Below are 23233 nucleotides of genomic sequence, written 5' to 3'. Positions count from 1 at the left end.
AAATTTACCAAGCAATAATAGTATGCTCTTTGTTTTCTCATTTGTACTCTCTCTCAAACTTACTGATCCCTCCACCATTATCCACTCTCTCAACTGCAAGTCCAGTCTGTGCCTGCCACCCTATAACAGACCTTCCCTTTTGTTCTTTCCTCGCCTCTGTACTTGCTTAAAACCTGCTACAGCTCTAACATCTTCCAGTTCTGGCAAAAGGTTACCGGCCTGAAACGTTAACTCTGTTTCTCTCTCCACGGGTGCTGTCTGACCTGCTGAGCATTTCCAGCATTTTCTGTTTTTATTTCTGTGCTAACTATGGATGGGCGCCAAGTCCAAAAGCAAATTCCCTGAGCTAGCTAGATAAAACGTAACCATTTCAGATGAACACCAACTTCACAAAGAAATTGCCTCATATACCACCTCTTTCAATTGAGAAAGACTGAGCGAGTGCAGCTGGGGGGAGATATTGCTGCCACGGCCATATCTGGGACCAGAGGTGCATCCAGGCCCAGCCATCAGGGCAGCAGAGTGGGGTGCTAAGCATTAAATTTCACAAAAAATTCTGGAGTCATTCATGAGACAGTTAAATGTGATGGAAGAGGCTGTAGTTTTCTATGGCAGAATGAGTTAGATGGGCTGAATGGCCTCCCTCATCTGTACTTGTCTTTGTGACGCTTGTGTAGTATTCTGGGGACGAGTGTACAGCTCTATATTGCCACATGCTGGTGCTTAAATGCACTGTATTTGCGAGTAATTAATTTGTCTATTTATACCAGTGTCAGCCAGTGGCTCAGTGGGTAGCACCCTTGCCTCTGAGTTAGAAGGTTGTAGGTTCAAGTCCCACTCCCGAGACTTCAGCACAAAAATCTAGGCTGACACTCCAGTGCAGTGCTGAGGGAGTGCTTCACTGTTAGAGGTGCCGTCTTTCGGATGAGACATTAAACCGAGGCCCCGTCCACTCTCTCAGGTGGATGTAAAAGATCCCATGGCACTATTTCAAAGAAGAGCAGGGGAGTTATCCCCAGTTTCCTGGCCAATATTTATCCCTCAATCAACATAACAAAAACAGATTATCTGGTCATTATCACATTGCTGTTTGTGGGAGCTTGCTAAGCGCAAATTGGCTGCTGCATTTCCTACATTACAACAGTGACTACACTTCAAAAGTACTTCATTGGCTGTAAAACACTTTGGGACGTCCGGTGATTGTGCAAGGTGTTATATACATGCAAGTCTTTCTTTTACGCTTCCTTTTTTAAAAATGTTACCGATTCAGAATTAGTAAAATTATCTTAAACTGGGCAGTGTGGGAGCTGAAGTGAAGGTACAAGCCCTGCCCAATTGTCAGTAAAGGATCCGCTTCCTGTTATAAACCCTGCCCAATTGTCAGCAAGATTGGCTGCCTGTTATAAGCCCCACCCAATTGTCAATAACAGATTGGCTGCCTGTTATAAGCCCCGCCCAAGTATAACAGATTGGCTGCCTGTTATAAGCCCCGCCCAACTGTCAGTAACGGATTGGCTGCCGGTTATAAGCCCCGCCTAATTGTCAGTAACGGATCGGCTGCCGGTTATAAGCCCCGCCTAATTGTCAGTAACGGATTGGCTGCCGGTTATAAGCCCCACCCAATTGTCAGTAACAGATCTGCTGCCGGTTATACACCCATCCAGTTTTCCTTTGCATTAAAGTCAGGGGAAGGAAAATCGTGCAGGGTGTGTAATGGGCACCCAATCTGATACCATCAGTTTTCTGTCCCCGCCGAAGTTCAAAGTTATCCCACATCATGTTACACATGGCATTTGATTACTTCTATCTGTACTCGAAGTAATCGAAGTGTGACATCACCAGAAAGCAGATAAGTGATTGGTTGGTGAGTATTTCTCTCTTTTTAAACTTTAACTCTGTGGTTTATCGTTTCAAAGCTCTCTGTGGTGTAGCGGGGACTGTTTGTAAAACCAGGGCCCTTAAATATACCATTTAACTGTAGTGTAATTGGTGGGATTGATTTGATTTAATTTAATTGCAATTAACTAAAGGGTAAGTCATGGCAGGACAGCCCGGTGCCGTGGTATGCTCCTCCTGCGATATGTGGGAACTCAGGGACACTTCCTGTGTCCCTGACAACCATGTGTGCAGGAAGTGTATCCAGCTGCAGCTACTGGCAGACCGCATTGCGGCACTGGAGTGGCAATTGGATGCATACTGGACCATTCGCAATGCTGAGGACGTCGTGAATACCACGTTTAATCAGTTGGTCACACCGCAGGCAAAGGTTGGACAGGCAGAAAGGGAAGGGGTGACCAACAGACAGTGTACTAGGCGCAGGCAGGTAGTGCAGGGATCCCCTGTGGACATCCCCCTCTCAAACAGATACACCACTTTGAGTACTGTTGGGGCAGATGGCTTATCAGAGGAAGGCAGCAGCAGCCAACTTCCTGGCACCAGGGGTGGTTCTGCTGCACAGGACGGGAGGAAAAAGGGGGGTAGAGCTATAGTAATAGGGGATTCTATTGTAAGGGGAATAGATAAGCGTTTCTGCAGCCGCAAACGAGACTCCAGGATGGTGTGTTGCCTCCCTGGTGCAAGGATCAAGGATGTCTCAGAGCGGCTGCAGAACATTTTGGAAGGGGAGGGTGAACAGCCAGTTGTCATGGTGCATACAGGTACCAACGATATAGGTAAAAAACAGGATGAGGTCCTAAAAGCTGAATATAGGGAGTTAGGAGGTAAATTAAAAAATAGGACCTCAAAAGGTAGTAATCTCAGGATTGCTACCAGTGCCACGTGCTAGTCAGAGTAGAAATAGAAGGATGTTTCAGATGAAAACATGGCTAGAGGAATGGTGTGAGGGGGAGGGATTCAAATTCCTGGGACATTGGAACCGGTTCTGGGGGAGGTGGGACCAGTTCAAACCGGACGGTTTGCACCTGGGCAGGGCCGGGACCGATGTCCGAGGGGGAGTGTTTGCTAGTGCTCTGGGGGAGGGTTTAAACTAAAATGGCAAGGGGTTGGGAATCCGAGCAGGGGGACAGAAGAAAGGGAAACAAGGATAAAAGCAAAAGATAGGAAGGAGAAAAACAAAAGTGGCAGTCAGAGAAATCAACGGTTTAAATCAAACATGGCCACAGTAAATAATAATTCTAATAGGTCTAAGAGCGTTAAAAAAACCAAGCCTGAAGGCTTTGTGTCTTAATGCGAGGAGCATTCGTAATAAGGTGGATGAATTAGCTGCGCAAATAGAGGTAAACGATTATGATTTGATTGGGATTACGGAAACATGGTTGTCAAGGTGGCCAAGGCTGGGAACTCAACATCCAGGGGTATTCAATATTCAGGAAAGATAGGCAAAAAAGGAAAGGGAGGTGGGGTAGCATTGCTGGTTAAAGAAGGGATTAACACAATTGTAAGGAAGGATATTAGCTCTGATGATGTGGAATCTGTATGGGTAGAACTGAGAAATACCAAGGGGCAGAAAACGTTAGTGGGAGTGGTATATAGAACATCAAACAGTAATGCGGAGGTTGGGGATGGCATTAAAAGGGGAATTAGAGAAGCGTGCAATAAGGGCACAGCAGTCATCATGGGTGACTTTAATCTACATATAAATTGGGCTAACCAAATTAGTAACAATATTGTGGAGGAGGAATTCCTGGAGTGTTTACGGGATGGTTTCCTGGACCAATATGTCGAGGAACCAACCAGAGATCAGGCCATCTTAGACTGGGTATTATGTAACGAGAAAGGATTAATTAACAATCTTGTTGTACGAGGCCCCTTGGGTCGGAGCGATCATAATATGATAGAATTCTTCATTAAGATGGAGAATGAAGTTGTTGACTCGGAGACTAGGGTCCTGAATTTAAATAAAGGAAACTACGATGGTCTGAGGCGCGAGTTGGGTAGGATTGATTGGGGAATGTCATTCAAAGGGTTGACGGTGGATAGGCAATGGCAAACATTCAAAGACCGCATGGATGAACTACAGAATTTGTTCATCCCAGTTTGGCATAAAAATAAAACAAAAAAGGTGACTCAACCGTGGCTAACAAGGGAAATTAGGGATAGCATAAGATCCAAGGAGAGGACATATAAATTGGCCAGAAAAAGCAGTAAACCTGAGGATTGGGAGCAGTTTAGGATTCAACAAAGGAGGACAAAGGGTTAATTAAGAAGGGGAAAATAGAATATGAGTGTAAGCTTGCAGGGAACATAAAAACTGACTGTAAAAGCTTTTATAGATATGTGAAGAGAAAAAGATTGGTGAAGTCAAGCATAGGTCCCTTGCAGTCAGAATCAGAGAAATTTATAATGGGGAACAAAGAAATGGCAGACCAACTAAATACATATTTTGGTTCTGTCTTCACAAAGGAGGACACAAATAACCTCCCAGAGATGTCAGGGAACATAGGGTCTGATGAAAGGGAGGAACTGAAAGAAATCAGTATTTGTAGGGAAATGGTGTTAGGGAAATTGATGGGATTGAAGGCTGATAAATCCCCAGGGCCTGATAATCTACATCCTAGGGTACTTAAGGAAGTGGCCCTAGAAATAGTAGATGCATTGCTGATCATCTTCCAACATTCGATGGAATCTGGAACAGTACCCATGGATTGGAGGGTAGCTAATGTTACCCCACTATTCAAAAAAGGTGGTAGAGAGAAAACGGGGAATTACAGACCAGTAAGCCTGACATCGGTAGTGGGGAAAATGCTAGAGTCCATCATAAAAGATGTAATAGCAGAGCACTTGGAAAACAGTGACAGGATCGGACAAAGTCAACATGGATTTACAAAGGGTAAATCGTGCTTGACTAATCTACTGGAATTTTGAGAGGATGTAACTGGTAAAATAGACAAGGGAGAACCAGTGGATGTGGTATATTTGGACTTTCAGAAGGCTTTCGATAAGGTCCCGCATAAGAGATTAGCGTGTAAAGTTAAGGCACATGGGATTGGGGGCAAGGTACTGACTTGGATAGAGAACTGGTTGGCAGACAGAAAGCAAAGAGTTGGAATAAATGGGTCTTTTTCCAAGTGGCAGGCAGTGACTAGTGGGGTACCGCAGGGATTGGTCCATGGACCCCAGCTATTCACAATATATATTAATGATCTAGACAAGGCAACTAGATGTAATATCTCCAAGTTTGCAGATGACACAAAGCTGGGTGGGCGTGTGTGCTGTGAGGAGGATGCCGAGAAACTCCAGGATGATTTGGACAGGTTGGGTGATTGGGCAGAAGCATGGCATACAATATAACGTGGATAAATGTGAGGTTATCCACTTTGGTAGCAAAAACAGGAAGGCAGATTATTATCCTAATGGCAATAGATTGGGAGAAGGGGAAGTGCAACGAGACCTGGGTGTCCTTGTGCACCAGTCGCTGAAGGTAAGCATGCAGGTGCAGCAGGCGGTTAAGAAGGCAAATGGTATGTTGGCCTTCGTAGCGAGAGGGTTTGAGTACAGGAACAAGGATGTCTTGCTGCAGTTGTACAGGGCCTTGGTGAGACCACACCTTGAGTATTGTGTGCAGTTTTGGTCACCTTATCTGAGCAAGGATGTTCTTGCCATGGAAGGAGTTCAGCGAAGATTCACCAGGCTGATACCTGGGATGGCAGGAATCACGTATGAGGAGAGATTGGGTCGATTGGGCTTGTACTCGTTGGAGTTTAGAAGAATGAGAGGGGATCTCATTGAAACTTATAAAATTCTGACAGGACTGGACAGACCAGATGCAGGAAGAATGTTCCTGATGGTAGGGGAGTCCAGAACCAGGGGTCACAGTCTAAGGATAAAGGGTAGGCCATTTAGGACAGAAATTTAGGAGGAATTTCTTCACCCAGAGAGTGGTGAACCTGTGGAATTCTCTACCACAGAAGGCAGTAGAGGCCAATTCATTAAATATATTCAAGAAGGGGTTGGATATATTTCTCAAGGCTAAAGGGATCAAGGGATATGGGGAGAAAGCAGGGACCGGGTACTGAATTTGGATGATCAGCCATGATCGCATTGAATAGCGGAGCAGGCTCGAGGGGCCAAATGGCCTACTCCTGCTCCTATCTTCTATGTTTCTATGTTACTCGTCCTCTGAATTCCAATTACTGATCGGGTAATTGGCCTGCCCCTTTATAAAAGGTGTTAATTGACACATTAAATTTGGCACATTGGATCCAAAATTGGCTTAGTGGCAGGAGGCAGAGGGTGATGGCCGAAGGTTGTTTTTGTGACTGGAAGCCTGTGTCCAGTGGTGTACTGCAGGGATCGGTGCCGAGTCCTTTGCTGTTTGTAGTGTACATTAATGATTTAGATATGAATGTAGGAGGTATGATCAGTAAGTTCGCAGATGACACGAAAATTGGTGGAGTGGTAAATAGCGAGGAGGGAAGCCTCAGGCTACAGGACGATATAGACGAGTTGGTCAGATGGACAGAACAGTGGGAAATGGAATTTAACCCTGAAAAGTGTGAGGTGATGCATTTTGGGAGGACTAACAAGGCAAGGGAATACACAATGAATGGTAGGATCCTAGGAAGGACAGAGGATCAGAGGGACCTTGGTGTGCATGTACATAGATCCCTGAAGGCAGCAGGACAGGTAGATAAGGTGGTTAAAAAGGCATATGGGATACTTATATTCTATGCGTCAGCTAATGAAGGCAAGAGCAGGGAGGTTATGATGGAGCTGTACAAAATGCTAGTTAGGCCACAGCTGGAATACTGTGTGCAGTTCCGGTCATCACACTATAGGAAGGATGTGATTGCATTGGAGAGGGTGCAGAGGAGATTCACCAGGATGTTACCTGGGCTGGAGCACTTCAGCTATGAAGAGAGGCTGGACAGACTGTGGTTGTTTTCCTTAGAGCAGAGTAGCCTGAGGGGGGACCTGATTGAGGTGTACAAAATTGAGGGGCATAGATAGGCTAGATAGAAAGGAATATTTCCCCTTAGTAGAGGGATCAATAACCAGGGGGCATAGTTTCAAGGTAAGGGGCAGGAGGTTTACAGGGGATTTGAGGAAAATCTTTTTCACCCTGAGGGTGGTTGGAATCTGGAACTCACTGCCTGGAAGGGTGGTAGAGGCAGGAACCCTCAACATTCAAGAAGCATTTAGATGAGCACTTGAAACGCCATAGCATACAAGGCTACGGACCAAGTGCTGGAAAATGGGATTAGAATAGACAGGGCTTGGTGGCCGGCGCGGACACGATGGCCTAGATTTTCAGTGTGCCGTGAGGTGGGCTTTTAAGCGGGCGGGGGGCAAAAATCCCGAATTCGGGGGTCCCGACACCATCGCGCCCAAAACCCGCCTTCACGTAAGTTTCAGAGGAGGCGGGTACCTGCCCCGCACTGGGACCTGCCGACCCGAGGCGGGAAGGGATTAGTGCCAATTAACTGCCTGTTAACAGGTAGTTAACAGGCAGTTTTTAGCCTAATCCCTATTTTGAGGGGTGTCGTGTGGGATTCCTGACGGCTCCAAACCACGCCAGGTTAGAGCAGGCGGGCTATCGGGTTGAAGGACTTGGAGGGGTCGTGATGTCGGTGTTCAGGTGAGTGATGAGTGCAAAGCTAAGTGTGTTTGGTGTGTCTAAAGTGTGTAAAGAAGTTTAAAGTACCTGAACTTACCTTAACAGCCTTTCTTCCTGTAGGCGTCAGGAGTCCATCACTCAGCCTGAATGGCTGCAATCTGTCAAAAGTGACAGCCTTCAGCTTTCATTGCCGGTGACAGTTCTAACTGAGTCTGTGTAGAAGGACTCAGGTTAGAAGTCAGACTGTCAGTGTTTGACAGCTTCAAACTGCTGTGAAACAATGATATTTCATCTGTCAAGGCCCGAATGTTGTAGTCCCGCCTCCTTCCCGACAGCTTAATGAAAATCGACCCCGATAGGTCTCTTTCTGTGCTATATAACTCTATGACTCTAAGGCCTAGAAATTCGGTGGGCTGCACCACAAGTTAGCGCCTAAAGAGGGCACTTAGTGGTTTTAGCGCCACTGGCCACGCCTCCTGCAAAATTTAGCGGGGCACTAATGGCGGTGTTAGCCTGTAGCGCTGCGCCGCCACCGATGACGTCATCGGTGTGCGCAGCGCCCCGCTACCGCCCCGAACGCAATATTGGGTTGCACCCCCCCCCCCCCCGTAGTGCCGGTCGCAATTCGCGACCGGTTCAGGGGGTCCTACCTGTGGCGGTAGTGGCGCTAATTAAAGGGGAGGTGTGGGGCGGCCATTTTTTTCGCTGGCCGCCTGCCAGCACATCCTCGCACCACTGTCCCCGGCCTCCTGATTCCCCACCACCCCCCCCCCCCCCGGGCAGTGCCGGCTATGTCCCAAGAGCCCGGCACCGAGGAGAAGCTGGCACTCGTGATCAGAGATCGCACTGGTGCAGGCCCCTCCCCTTTTAAGAAGGGGAGGAAGGCCTGCAGTACCGCAGCGCGCCGTGCCGCAGCATGTGGCGCTGCAGCACGTTGCGCTGCGATATTCAGTTTCAGCGCCCCAAGAGGGACGCGGGGCGCCTCGAGCAGCGCCGGCTTCCGTTTGGGGCGCTGAAACTGAATATCGCACTGGCGCAAGCGGCTCCGTCCGGAGCGGAAATTCTGGCGCCCAGGCGAGCTTGGCGCCACAAACGGGGCGCCACCGAATTTCTAGGCCTAAATGCTTTATCTGGGAGTGTAGGCCACATATCCACAGTTCTACAGGGAAAATCCTTCCAATAGCAAAAAAGTTCCAACTGCTTGTAAAGCATAAACACAATGGCCCTGAAATTAGGATCGGGGGCTTGCCGCGCGTGCAAGCCCCCGATCTGCACTCACCCTGCGCACCGACATCTGAAGCCCGGGCCTGCTTGCATTTCCTGTCACAGGCCCGGTTCCGATGTCGGTGCGATGTGCTTACCTGATCCAGCGGCGTAGTTAGTGCGATGTGCCGGCTGGGATCAGGTGAGCACTGTGCAGCCAATCAGGGGAGGGGAAACTCATTCATGAGTTTGACAGTAAGAGCTGTCAAACCCATGAAAAGTATGGGCTGCCAAAACACTACTTTAACTATAAATAAAATTTAAAAAAACATCCCACTGATTTTTTTAACTTATTTATACTTAATACAATGTTTTAAACAATTAATCAATTTTTTGGAAAAAATAAATTTTTAAAAAATAGGGTCTAAAACTAAACTTACCATCCTGTAAATTCTTTAAAAATAACACACCTGTGGGAAAAAAATTTCTACATTGTACTAAAAGCCCACTTACCTGAAAAACTAAATACTTACGTCTTGTTTTTCCACGCGTAAAGACTGGAGGCGTTTACACGCGCGCAACTCTGGAAAAAAAAAGGAATTTTACTGCACACGCGCTGCCTGTGCAGTCGCGCGCGTTCTGCCTCTTAACCCCTTGGGTCAGAGGACAGGAAATGCCGGTTTTCAGCGCATGCGCTGTGCATGCTGAAAACCGGCAATTCCTCCGGGCACACGTGTGAGTACCCCGTCCGTACTCATGCGTTGTGCCCGGAATTACTGGGCCAATAAGCACAAATTAGAAACAGGAAAAGACCATCAGGCTCAAAAGGTCAGTGCCTTTTGATTGATCCCATCTGTCTATTTGTGTACCACATTCTCCAATCCCTTCTCTGTCCAGATACACATCTACTTGCCTCATAAGCCGATTTATATCATTTGCTTGAATGACCTCCTCTGGTAACTTACTCCACAAGTCCATTATTCTTTGTGTAAAAATAGTTACCTTCTTACTCATGAAAAGTACTATAAGAACTTAAAAACATAAGAAACAGGAGCAGGAGTAGGCCAATCGGCCCCTCGAGCCTGCTACGCCATTCAATATCATGGCTGATCCAATCTTGACCTCAACACCACTTTCCCGCTCTCTCCCCATACCCCTGGACTCCCTTGTAGTTCAAATGTCTGTCAATCTCCGCCTTGAATATATTCAATTCTAAAGATTCACGACCCTCAGAAGAAATTCCTCCTCATCTCCATCTCTTGTCCGACAGGATCGGACAAAGTCAACATGGATTTACAAAAGATAAATCGTGCTTGACTAATCTACTGGAATTTTTTGAGGATGTAACTGGTAAAATAGATAAGGGAGAACCAGTGGATGTGGTGTATTTGGACTTTCAGAAGGCTTTTGATAAGGTCCCACATAAGAGATTAGCGTGTAAAGTTAAGGCACATGGGATCGGGGGCAAGGTATTGACTTGGATAGAGAACTGGTTGGCAGACAGAAAGCAAAGAGTTGGAATAAATGGGTCTTTTTCCAAGTGGCAGGCAGTGACTAGTGGGGTACCGCAGGAATCGGTCCTAGGACCCCAGCAATTCACAATATATATTAATGATCTAGACGAGGGAACCAGATGTAATATCTCCAAGTTTGCAGACGACACAAAGCTGGGTGGGCGTGTGTGCTGTGGGGAGGATGCCGAGAAACTCCAGTATAATTTGGACAGGTTGGGTGATTGGGCAGAAGCATAGCAGATGCAATATAACGTGGATCCACTTTGGTGGCAAAAACAGGAAGGCAGATTATTATCCTAATGGCAATAGATTGGGAGAAGGGGAAGTGCAACGAGACCTGGGTGTCCTCGTGCACCAGTCACTGAAGGTAAGCATGCAGGTGCAGCAAGCAGTTAAGAAGGCAATGGTATGTTGGCCTTCGTAGCGAGAGGGTTCGAGTACAGGAACAAAGATGTCTTGCTGCAGTTGTACAGGGCCTTGGTGAGACCACACCTTGAGTATTGTGTACAGTTTTGGTCACCTTATCTGAGGAAGGATGTTCTTGCCATGGAGAGAGTGCAGCGAAGATTCACCAGGCTGATATCTGGGATGGCAGGAATGACGTATGAGGAGAGATTGGGTCGATTGGGCTTATACTCGCTGGAGTTTAGAAGAACGAGAGGGGATCTCATTGAAACTTAAATTCTAACAGGACTAGACAGACTAGGTGCAGGAAGGATGTTCCCGATGGCAGGGGAGTCCAGAACCAGGGGTCACAGTCTAAGGATAAGGGGTAAGCCATTTAGACAGAGATGAGGAGGAATTTCTTCACCCAGAGAGTGGTGAACCTGTGGAATTCTCTACCACAGAAGGCAGTAGCGGCCAATTCATTAAATATATTCAAGAAGGAGTTAGATATATTTCTTAAGGCTAAAGGGATCAAGGGATATGGAGAGAAGGCAGGGACAGGGTACTGAATTTGGATGATCAGCCATGATCTCATTGAATGGCCTACTCCTGCTTCTATCTTCTATGTTTTTATGTTTCTATGTAAATGGGCAACACCTTATTCTGAAACTATGCCCCCTGGTTCTAGATACCCCTACTAGGGGAAACATCCTCTCAGCATCCACCCTGTCAATCCCCCTCAGAATCTTATATGTTTCCATAAATTGAGGGCATCATGAAGCCAATAGTTACATACTTGATGACACCTCAAACTGTCTCTGATCAGAACTTGTTCTTATGTCACTAGAACTAAAATGAGAATAGTAGAGATAAGAATTACCTTCCATCAGCACCAACAAAATATCCCGCAGAACGGTGATAGTTGTTCCCAACACAAACACAGAGAAAATAAATGTGCAGATAGGATCAGCTACTTTGTATTCAGGCTGGAAGAAACAAGAATAATAATGCCAATTCAAAATGTTTATCAGATGCTGCTGTGAAGCATATTATTAGTCACTGCTTACTCCATTTTAAATTTTATGCTTGTTATTTCCTTTCTCTCTAAGTCTCCATGACCTATGCACCCAAGTTAAGACCTCTGCCAGTGTTGCTCACTAAGGTGCTCAAGGGCCCAGAGTGAGTTTTTTACTTCTTGCTTTCTGTCACTTCTTGTGGAGAAGTGTTCAATCTATGTTTACAACCTCTCTCCAATTGCATGGCTCAGATTGCAAACCTGCCTGGTAAAAAAAAATCACAAGTATGAATATGCTTTGTACCACCATGACACAATGTGCTGGGTGCTAGATCACCTCATTACTAATGACCATATGGTTATTAGCTTCCTGTAATGGAGGCTTCAACAGATTGCATTCAGATAAAGTGATTCATTTGTCCCCCAAACAAAATTTGGATTATCCAAGCCTTAATCTGTACACATAGGGTAGACAAGGCAGAGCTTCCCTAAAACCAACGAAGAAAGCATTACCAGGGAATCTGGAGACGCTGGTTCATCAGGGAATTTGGGCAGACAAATATCCATTACAGAGTTCAAACAGATAGCTGCATAACCAATAGGCTACCAAAAACTTAAGACAGGCACACAGGATTATAGAGGGCGATTTTCTGAATACATGCCTTTCTCTCTGGAGAATCTTGCCTGCCAGTGTATACAGGTGCACTATCCCTTATCCGAAACCCTTGGGACCAGATGTTTTTCGGAATTCGGAATTTTTCGGATTTCAGAATGGTATTCAGAATCAGTATGTAACACCCTAGCGGGGGTCTGGGCAGCACCCCGTAAGCAAACACATTAATATTTCTGCAGCGAACCTTATGAATATTCACTGAGTGGGATAAATAAAGACCATAAATAGTATTACAGTTTATTTGTACAGTAATAATTTGGTAAATTAAATAGTGGGATAAATATAGACCATAAATACTCTCGTTACGCTCCACGAAAAAACTTTCGGTTTTCAGAGGTTTTTGAATTTTGGAATTGCGGATAAGGGATAGTCTACCTGTATTAAAAAATTGTGAGCAACCAACATTGGCACATACTCAGGAAAATTATCCCTATAGTACACTCTTTGAATATTGCACAGAACTGGAATGGAAGAATGAAATTATTGTTGAGATTTTTAACGAAGAAAGAAAAGACTTGCATTTATATAGCGCCTTTCATGACCACCGGACATCTCAAAGCGCTTTACAGCCAATGAAGTACCTTTTGAAGTGGAGTCACTGTTGTAATGTGGGAAACGCGACAGCCAATTTGCGCACAGCAAGGTTCCACAAACAGCAATGTGATAATGACCAGATAATCTGGTTTTGTTATGTTGGCTGAGGGATAAATATTGGCCAGGACACCGGGGAGAACTCCCCTGCTCTTCTTCGAAATAGTGCCATGGGATCTTTTACATCCATCTGTTCATTGATATACATTTGGCATGTATATCAATGAAAGCCAATTGCTTTCTATAGGTGATACTTCCATGGTCCCAGAAGCACAGAAATTACCATGCTCCATTTGATCAACTCAATCTTTATGCATCATGACAAATTTCCTAACTAGATTACTTACCTAGAACTTTTTTGAAAAAAATTACCACATAGCATAACTATTTTTGCTATTCCACATATCTGTTACAATGCGAGAAAAAAACTTGATGTGTTAACTAGTTTGAGATTCTCTTGTTTCTAGGGGATCTAGTGCAGATAACCCTGGAGTTGCCATGTGCGCCATGGTGAGCTGTAGTTCTGTTAAACAGTCATTCACAACTGCACAGATGTGGGTAAGAGGACCCCTGCATATTTACCAGATCTTGCAGGATGCTGTAATAATTTGAGCTCAGACAGCATCCTTCTTTTAAATGCAGACCCCATGAGATCCAGATCCCAGGACTCTGCAGCTGAGGAAGGTGGTGAGCTGGCCCTCCGAATATCTGCTCCTGCTCACATGCTCTGTACATCACTATCTACATGCTCTGGTTGGAAGCACTGGTGGAGTGCATGACAAGTGCTAGGTGCCACTGGGACCTATGCCTTGTTCACTGGGAATGCCTATAAAAACTTTTGGGGAACATATGTTAGAATGGTGGATGAGAAACATCTGCTCAAACAGAACTCACACAGTGAATAATGTGAGTCATGGTGCTTTGCTGCAATGAGTCAGTGGGTGAGTGAGTGATTGTAGAAGAGAACAACAAAAAAAGGATAATGTTAGCACTGAGCTTTGAGAGACTTCCCGCTTCATCCTGGCCTATTCTCGCTATGTTCTCAAGCTCCAAGAAGTTGAACATCGCTTATTCAAATTGACTGCTGAATCTAAAATTAGGGTGGCCTCTCATGTCTGGACCTGATGCCTACTGTTATATATCATATTTTGCTGCAAGTCAATTAAGCCCGAAAACAAGCGATGCCACCGCTTAATGGCTGCCCGCAAAAAGCGCAAGCAGCATATAAACGAGCAGAGCGCAAAAGCTCTCTTGCAGTGCACTCTTTCCGGCAGTAACATCAGCAGGAGGCCGAAGGTCGCGTCTAAAGGATCGGTGCAGCGTTCTTGGGCAGTCACCTTATTAACAGTGAAGGCCCGGCATAGATGTCCTTAAACCGCTGCCTGAGAAATCCTGAGATTATGCCCAAAAAATAAGCCGAGCGCAGAAAATGTAATGGACTGAGTGCAATATAAAGGAAGTAGCGCCATTATATGGAAGAGAGATGTTGCTGAAGTGGCAAGGATGCAAGAGATACCAGTGAGTACTGGCCACTTGCTAAATTTGTTAAAATAAGGCAATGATCACAAGAGATGTACTGTGGAAATTCCACACTGTTCTTGCATGCTTATTTTAGGATTATGGTTGTATAGGAACTGTATAGGCACCTATGTATATATTTTCAATAAAAACAAAAAAAATCCTCTATAAATCTTAATATTTCTTTGTTTAGCAGGTTCATCAACATTTTCTTGATGTAAACTGGATCTTGATAAACTTCAAAAAAAATTAAGCAACAATGAAAAAAAAGCCAGCTTGATCTGGATCATATTAAAGAGTTTTTGCAATAAACTGAAAGACAATTGAAGTCAATTATTTGGGTGTAACTTATTTAAAAGTAGCACGGTAAATGTGAATTGAAATAAAATTAAGACAAGGGAAACATGAACCTCTTTACCTCAGAATTTACTGGTGTAAATCGTGCAGAGAGTTCAATTACATTTTTAACAACAGACCTTTGAAGAATTCTTGGTGAGAATATGGTGTTAAATTTTTCTTAATTCTTATCCTTTTAAAAACAGACTTTGAAACTTTACATATTATTTTATGAGTTCCTAGATTTTATAAATTGGGTTTTTTAGTTTAAGGAAATGTAGCTTTGATTTTTTTCCTGAGATTCTTACAACTGTAGTACAGTATAGTTTATTCTAAAAGTATTTACCACCTGTAATGTTTGACTGACCAGGGGGGAGATTTGATGCATCTCATTGGATGCAGTTTTCACTCCAATTACATAGTCTGAGCTCTTCATAGTTACCAGTTATCTCAGCAGTTGTTTACTGTACGGTTTATAGCTCACCATCACCTTCTCCCAGCTCTATGCACCGTCAACGGCTACATGCACGGGCGTGCTTTGGAGAGGGCGGTAAGAGTGGCGACATCCAAAAATCATTGACCGTGCGTCAATTCGGCGTTGCACACTGATTGATCTCACCCTCCTGGTAATTAAAATACTTGCGGCGAGCGCAAGCAACGGCAGCGCTGCCGACATGCCCAATATAGCAGCCGTCACGTTCCGCACCGGAAGTGGGCGGAAACGAGGCGACCGCCATTTGTTCTTCAAAACCAGCTGGCGCTAAAGGTTCGAATTTCTAGGCCATAGTGTTGAGATGCTGGGATTTAGAAAATTGCACAGAATGACAGCCAAATTTCCACTCTATAATGGAGATTGTGTGAGAGGCAATGAAAATGGATCTGGTTGATAGTTTGTGTTGTAAACTTGCGTTGTGAACTCACCTTTTCAAATAGTCATGCAACAACAGTTCCAGTTTTAAGTGGCAGAAATAAAGTGTTCCCTCCTCCAGTATGGGTGTGAATGTGTAGCTTAGAAAGAGCTGTTTTCTGAGAGTTTAGCATGCAGCCTCAGTCCAGGTGTACCAAGGTTGCATGCATGATTTGTCCATCTACTTGGTATAATAAAATAACAAAATGAAATGGAACTCAGAAATTTTGTTGACCCAGAACTATCGACAAATTATAAATATAATAACTGACCTTAAAGAAAATTATAAAGGCACTGATTAGCACACTAAGGCTTTGTAAGAAATCTCCCACAACATGGATGAAAGCGGCTCGAATGCTGGCATTTGGCTGATGGCTGTGGACAAATTCTGCTGACTGTTCGATGTAAGTTGCACTATGGTTGTGACCATGACCACCCTGATGAAGTGCCAATCCCATTCTGGAAAAGATAAAATTAGATGAGTTTTGCTTTTAGGTTTCAATAGGAAGCAGTGATGAATAGATATAAAATGGGATATTTATATACATTGAATATTATGGTTTGAGTTTGCATTTCTGTCTCATCATAGGAATTGTAGTAAGTGGTCAGTTTTTTGTTTCTGCACAATTATTTGATTTTTTTTATATTCAGAGCTAAAGGGGGCAAATTTTGGTTGCTTTGCACCTCCTGTTAGCACCCTAGCAACTAGCACCCAGGCGGGATGCCGCTAACGCCTCCCGTGAAATTCAACAGGAGGTTAGCGGCGGTGGTAGCCGGTAGCACCCCGCGGCGCTGTGCCTCCGGCGATGGCGTCATCGTCGTGCACAGCGCCTCGCTCGCAAACTTCGGTTGCGCCCCGACGTACCGCTGGACGCCTGGTTCGTCAGGGTTGGGGGGGCATACGTGCGGCGATATTTAAAGGGGAGGTGCTGGGCGGCCATTTTTTTGCTGGCCACCTGCCAGTACCTTCCCCCCTCTGCCGGCACCCTGCGGGGGTGCCGGCCGTGATCAGGCAGCCCGGTACTCCGAGTGTCGGGCTCTTTTGTCGGCACCCCGCTCCCTGGTGGCCCAGCTGGGCCCTGGTTCGTGCTGCGCAAGGCCCCTCCCCTTTAATAAGGGGAGGGAGGCCTGCAGTACTGCGGTGCTGCGGCACATAGTGCCGCAATATTGGGCTGGAGCGCCCCAAGAGGGAGGGGGAGCGCTTCCAGTAGCATCCCGCCTCCTGCTTGGGGCGCTACCATCAAATTTCGGGCGCGGGGGCGCTAACTTTCTCGGGGCGCTAAAAGTAGCGCCCCAGCGAAGTTAGCGCCCCAAAGTGGGTGCGACCCAATTTTTGCCCCAAAAGATTTTATCTCTCTTTAATTGGGATTTTCGAACAGACATGTTTCTAAGAAAGGTGTTAGCCTTAGCTCAGTGGTAGCACTCTTGCCTCTGAATTAGAAGGTTGAGTTCAACCTGTGCCCCACTACAGAGATTCATTGCTGTTTGTGTGCAAATTTCCTACATCTCAATGGTGACTATACTGCAGCACTACTTCATTGGCTTTGGGATATCCTGAGGTTGTGAAAGGTGCTATATAATTGCATGTTCTTTATTTTTTAATGTATATGTTTTATTAAAGTGCATATATTTGGCAGAAATGTAATGGTGAATGTAAAACTAGAATGAGAAATAATATTATAGTCCAGTACATTTAGAAGTAAGCAAGAATATTAGTGTTTAGTCTTCTGACTGTGCTGCAAAAATACTGTAGAAGTCAAGTTTATAATACTGTAGAGAATCAAGCAGAATACAGAAAATACAGAGGATAACTAAAAAGGAAATAAGAGGGCCAAAGAGAGTGTATGAGAAAAGATTAGCAGGTAGCAGAAAAGGGAGTACTAAAATCTTTTATAAAACATATAAAGAGTATAGGGATAGTCAAAGGAAGGGCGAAAAAGAAAGACTTGCATTTATATAGCGCCTTTCACGACACCGGACGTCCCAAAGCACTTTACAGCTAATGAAGTATTTTTTTTTTAAGTCACTGCTGTAATGTAGGGAACGCAGCAGTCAATTTGCACACAACAAGTCTCCCATAAACAGCAATGTGATAATGACCAAATAATCAGTTTTAGATCTTGATTGAGGGTTAAATATTGGCTAGGACACCGGGGATAACTCTGCTCTTCTTCGAACTAGTGCCATAGGATCCACCTGAGAGTGCAGATGTGTTTAACGTCTCATCTGACAGTGCAGCACTCCCTCAGTACTGCACTGCAGTGTCAGCCTAGATTTTGGTGCTCAAGTCTCTGGAGTGGGACTTGAACCCACACCCTTCTGCCACAGCTGACGCTCTTGCCGATTAGTGACCAAAAAGGAAATCTTCTTGTGAAGGCAGATGGCTTGGCTCAGGTACTAAATGAATACTTTGCATCTGTCTTCAAAAAGAAGAAAATTCTGCTAATGTCACAGTAAAGGAGGAGGGGTAGATAAATTAGATAGGATAAAAATAGATAAAGAGGAGATACTTAAAAGGTTGGCAGCACTCAAAGTAGAAGTGTCACCCGGTCCAGATGGGATGCATCCTTGGTTGCTGGGGGAAGCAAGGGTGGAAATAGCGGAGGCTTTAGCCACAATCTTTCAATCCTTCTTGGATATGGGAGTGGTGTCAGAGAACTGGAAACTTGCAAATATTACACCCCTGTTCAAAAAAGGGAAGAGGGATAAATCCAGTAACTATAGGCCAGTCAGCCCAACATCGGTGGTGGGGAAACTTCTGGAGATCATAATCCAGGACAAAATTAATTGTCACTTGGAAGAACATCAGTTAATGGCCCAGAAATTTGGGTCTCCACGGGCGAGTATGCACGGGGTACTCACCCATAAGCCTAATGGAAGTGCCGGTTTCCTGCATGCACTGCGCATGCGCGGGAAACCGGCACTTCCGTTCCCCTGAGAGGGGTTCAGAGTTCGAACGCGTGCACGCGAGAGGCTGTGCGTGCGCATCGAACTTAGGTTTTTTTTTTTTTACACATTTTCCCGGGAGGGTAAGTCTGCAGAATTTACACATATAAAAAAGCAGGCCTGCTTTTTACAAGGTAAGTGGTGAATTAATTAAAATTAAAACATTTTTTCCACAGGTTTATTATTTTTAAATACTTTAAAGCAAGGTAAGTTTATTTTTAGCCCTGTTAGAAAATAAAATTATTTTTTTCAAAAATTTAAATTATTGTTTAAAATAGTTATTTCATGTAATTTATAGTTTATTTAAAAAATGTGAATTAAAAAAAAAAAAATTATTTGAAGATTTAGTGATGTTTTGGGGCCGTAGTATTTATAAGTTTTGACAGCTCTTCCTGTCAATCTTATGAATGGAACATTCCCTGCTCTGATTGGCTCCCTATGGCCCACGTGATCCCAGGGGACGCATTGAACTAACTGCGCCCCTGGGATACGCAAGCACTGCGCGCCGGCTGCTGGAGCAGGCCCAGGATCGGAATTCCACGCGGGCCCACAGCTCAACGGCCGGCGCGCAAGGTAAGTGCAGGTCAGGGGCTTACACCCGCGAAGCCCCCGACCCGAATTTCTGGGCCAATAAATGACAGCCAACACAGATTTATTAAAGGTAAATCGTGTCTGACCAACTTGATTGAGTTCTTCGATGAAAGAACAGAAAGGGTTGATGTTGTGTATATGGATTTTCAAAAAGCATTTGATAAAGTGCCACATAATAGACTTCTTAGCAAAATTGAAGCCCATGGGATTAAAAGGGCAGTGGCAGCGTAGATACAAAATTAGCTAAGAGACAGTAGGCAGAGAGTACTGGTGAACGTTTGTTTTTCAGACTGGAGGAATGTAGACAGTGGTGTCTCCCAGAGGTGAGTATTAGAGCCATAGCTCTTTTTGATATATACTAATGATGTGGACTTGGGTATTGGAATTATAATCTCAAAGTTTGCAGATGATACAAAACTTGGAAATGTAGTAAACAGCGAGGAGGATAGTAACAGACTTCAGGAGGACATAAGACAGACTGGTGAAGTGGGCAGATATATGGCAGATGAAATTTAATGCAGAGAAGTATGAAGTGCTGCATTTTGGAAGAAAGAATGAGAGACAATATAAACTAAATGGTACAATTTTAAAGGGGGTGCAGGAACAGACAAACCTGGGGGTTTGAAGGTGGTAGGACAAGTTGACAAAAAGCATATGGTATCCTAGGCTTTATAAACAAAGGCATAGGGGACAAAAAGGAAGGAAGTTATACTAAATTTCTATAAATCACTGTTAGGCTTCAGCTGGAGTATTGTGTCCGATTCTGGGCATCACACTTTAGGAAGGATGTCAAGACCTTAGAGAAGGTGCAGAGGTGATTTACTAGCATGGTACCAGTGATAAGGGACTTCAGATACATTAAGAGACTAGAGAAGCTGGAATTGTTCTCCTTAGAGCAAAGAAGGTGACTGAGATTTAATAGAGGTGTTCAAAATTATGACGGGTTTGATAGAGTAAATAAGGAGAAACTGTTTCCACTGGCAGGAGGGTCGATAACCAGACAGGGATTTAAGATAATTGGCAAAAGAACCAGAGGGGAGAGTAGGAGAACATTTTTTACACAGCACGTTATGATGATCTGGAATGCATTGCCTGAAAGAGTGGTGTAAGTAGATTCAATAGTAACTTTCAAAAGGTAATTGGATATATACTTGAAAAGAAAACATTTGCAGGGCTATGGGGGAAAAAAACAGGAGAGTTGGACTAATGGAATAGCAGATACAATGGCCTCCTTTTGTGCTGTATGAGTCTATGAAGTCCTAAAACTTAAATCTTTTAAAAACATTATCCTTGAAATTACACTCTCAGATAATAGGTATAAATATTGGTCCAGGGCCCCAAACACTCTTTCCAGGTGAAATAGCGATTTACTTATACTTCTTGCAATTTAGTATACTGTATTCGCTGCTGTCTCCTCTACATTGGGGAGACCGAACGCAGATTGGGTGACCGCTTTGCGGAACACCTCCATTCAGTCTGTAAGGGTGACCCCGAGCTTCCGGTCGCCTGTCACTTTAATTCTCCGCTCCACCCCCACTGATCTCTCCGTCCTCGGCCTCTTACACTGGTCCAGTGAAGCTCAACGTCATCTTTTGATTAGGCACTTCTGGACTCAACATCGAGTTCAACAATTTCAGACCATAACCTCTGCCCCTATCATATTTTTTTCTCTCTCTCACATGGCAGCTGTTGACCATTCTGCCATTGCCAATTACACTTCATCTAGAGTCATCTTTTGTTTCTTAACTTGTCCCATTACCATCTCCTTTTGCCTTGCACCATCATCTCTTTTGTCTCAATCTCTCCTGCCATCCATCCTATCACAAACCTTCCCTTTTGTTCTTTCCTCCTCTCCCTGCCCCTACACTTGCTTAAAAACCTGTTACATCTCCAACTTTTCCCAGTTTTGATGAAGGGTCATCGACCTGAAATGTTAACTCTCTTTCTCTCTCTCTCCATAGATGCTGCCTGACCGGCTGAGTATTTCCAGCATTTTCTGTTTTTATTAAATGTTGAACATGTTCATTTAAATTTCCTCTCTCCGCTATTTTAGCAGAGACATTAATCCATTTAAAAGTAATGGATTAAAACTTTCTCTAAACTAGCAGAGAAGAAATTCATCCCTTACTGTAATTTCAAGGTGACCATTTCTTATTTAGGAAAAGAACATCTTCCAGCGTGCTGTTTATACACAGGTTATAACTGAAGCATGCTTGCTGTGACATGTACCAGCTAGTCTATTACAAAGGAACTGTCTTCATGAAAAAGTGCTTCACAGGTTTTTGTTTGTAAACTAAACACAATGGAACAATGGAAATTGTGCTAAACAGAATCAATGACATGAAGTTACAATGACAAAAACCTTCATCATCAAACAGATAAAAAATTGCAAAACACTTTTTCGAGAAGATGTCCATTTACACCAAAGAGCTCAAACAGAAAAGGCACCATTGCTATTGTGAAGAAAGTGGACACCTCCATGACGTATGCTATACCATGTAGACAAAATTCCAGTTGGAGCCTGGGTGGAAATCGGGCATAATGCCTAATGGGTTAGCAGAAAATGGAGTGGAACCCAGTTCCACCCTATTAAGCAAGACCTGCAAAATTCCAGAAGGTGGGGAGAGGATGAATCTTGACCCCGCAGCCCAGCACCCTGCCATGTCACAGGAGCATGGCTAAAGAAGTTTCCAGGCTACCCCGGGAATTCGGCCCAGTATGTCTTTGGCAGGCCTCAGCAAAACTCTTGCCAACTGAGAGCTAGTCTTGCAGAGGCCCCAGGAACAGCCCCAAAACTCCTGTAGCCAAAGAGGGAGAGGGGATCAATTAACAACTTTAGTGGGCCAGCAACTTTCAGAAGAACAATATTGTCATTTTTGGCCTTCTAAACTTTAGCCCCTCCCCAGAGTGGATACCGCTGAGGCACCCCACAGGCATGGACTGCCTACCCTATCCATGCAAATAACCCCATCCTCGCAATTTGGGGCCAGGTCTTGGCTTTTGAGCATGGACAACTTTAGGGCTTGCTCCGCCACACTTCCTCCAGCAGAGTGACCTAATTAGAATTTTGTGCCTTACATGTTGAACTTTGCTTTTATCACGAGCATGTATGCATCAATTTTCCCAGAACGTCTGATTGGGATTTCCTGGCACTACCAGTCAGAGATCTTTTCCAGATTTGAATAATGCATGTGACTGAACCTTCCTAGATATGCTGAGACCTTTCTCATCATGGACAAGTGTCCTTCCTTGTAAAAAAAATTATTTTACTGGACATTTCTCTTTGCAATGGGGAAGTAGATCTCCTCATTACTGTTTCTGTGGTTTGATAGTAAATTTCCCTCACTGGATGAGAAACAAAAGACCAAGCTGCTTGGCATAAAACTGTGGAAAGTGAGCCAGGGAATGGAGGGCCATTATTGGCCGTCTCCCACCCTTCCCGCTCATGGCTCACTCCCCACAGTGTTTTATTAAAACCCAAAGTGCCCCGGGGAGATCAGAAATTTTGTGGCCACAGTTATCTCAAATGTCATTCCATCTTGGCTGTTATGTGATAATATTATCTCCCCTTCTAGATGATTGCTTTGCTCCCACTTACTGCTTATGATAGTTGTCTGGTCAAGAACTAATGAAATCCATCCAATGGAAACAAGCAAGAGAAAGTGGCAGGCAGGTGTAGAATTTGAGCTGGTGATGATCTGCTTGCTATGCAAAGGTTCATGCTCATGATTGCTTTGGCAAACATGAGGTAATTTTCTGACTTCGCTCTCCCAGTGGGGAGCCTTGCTCGGGACTTCATATTGGAAATTTGGGCTGCGTAGCACATGATCTCCTGTCCATCTAAATTAATGGGTAGAAAATCATGCACCCAAATTTCTGACAAGCATTCCCAATGAGCAAGGCTCCATGCTAGAAGCGCAAAGTTAGAAAATTGTCCCCACTGTATCGTCATAAAGTTTCAAAACAATGGGGTGGATTTTGTGGCCCCTATGGGTGCGTACGTGCCTGTAAGGGCCGCACAACTTCTGCCCAGCGA

At 44.5% G+C, this 23233-nt stretch overlaps 1 protein-coding gene across 1 annotated transcript in view; it reads right to left on the bottom strand.

Annotated features, from left to right (window-relative positions):
* slc30a8 (solute carrier family 30 member 8) overlaps positions 1-23233 on the bottom strand; it is a 52345-nt gene that overhangs the window by 3069 nt on the left and 26043 nt on the right. The window contains exons 5-6 of the mRNA XM_085992126.1: positions 15933-16119; positions 11501-11606 (exon numbers count right to left, since the gene is read on the bottom strand). Of these exons, the coding sequence (XP_085848252.1) occupies positions 11501-11606; positions 15933-16119 (293 nt within the window). The remainder of the gene's footprint in view (positions 1-11500; positions 11607-15932; positions 16120-23233) is intronic.

This window comes from Somniosus microcephalus, chromosome 7 (genome assembly GCF_052327205.1).
Source record: "Somniosus microcephalus isolate GS21.2 chromosome 7, FLI_Smic_1.0, whole genome shotgun sequence".
Classification (NCBI taxonomy): Eukaryota; Metazoa; Chordata; class Chondrichthyes; order Squaliformes; family Somniosidae; genus Somniosus; species Somniosus microcephalus.
The sequence above is the reverse complement of the archived record's forward strand: the minus strand, read 5'-3'. Positions and strand labels throughout refer to the sequence as shown.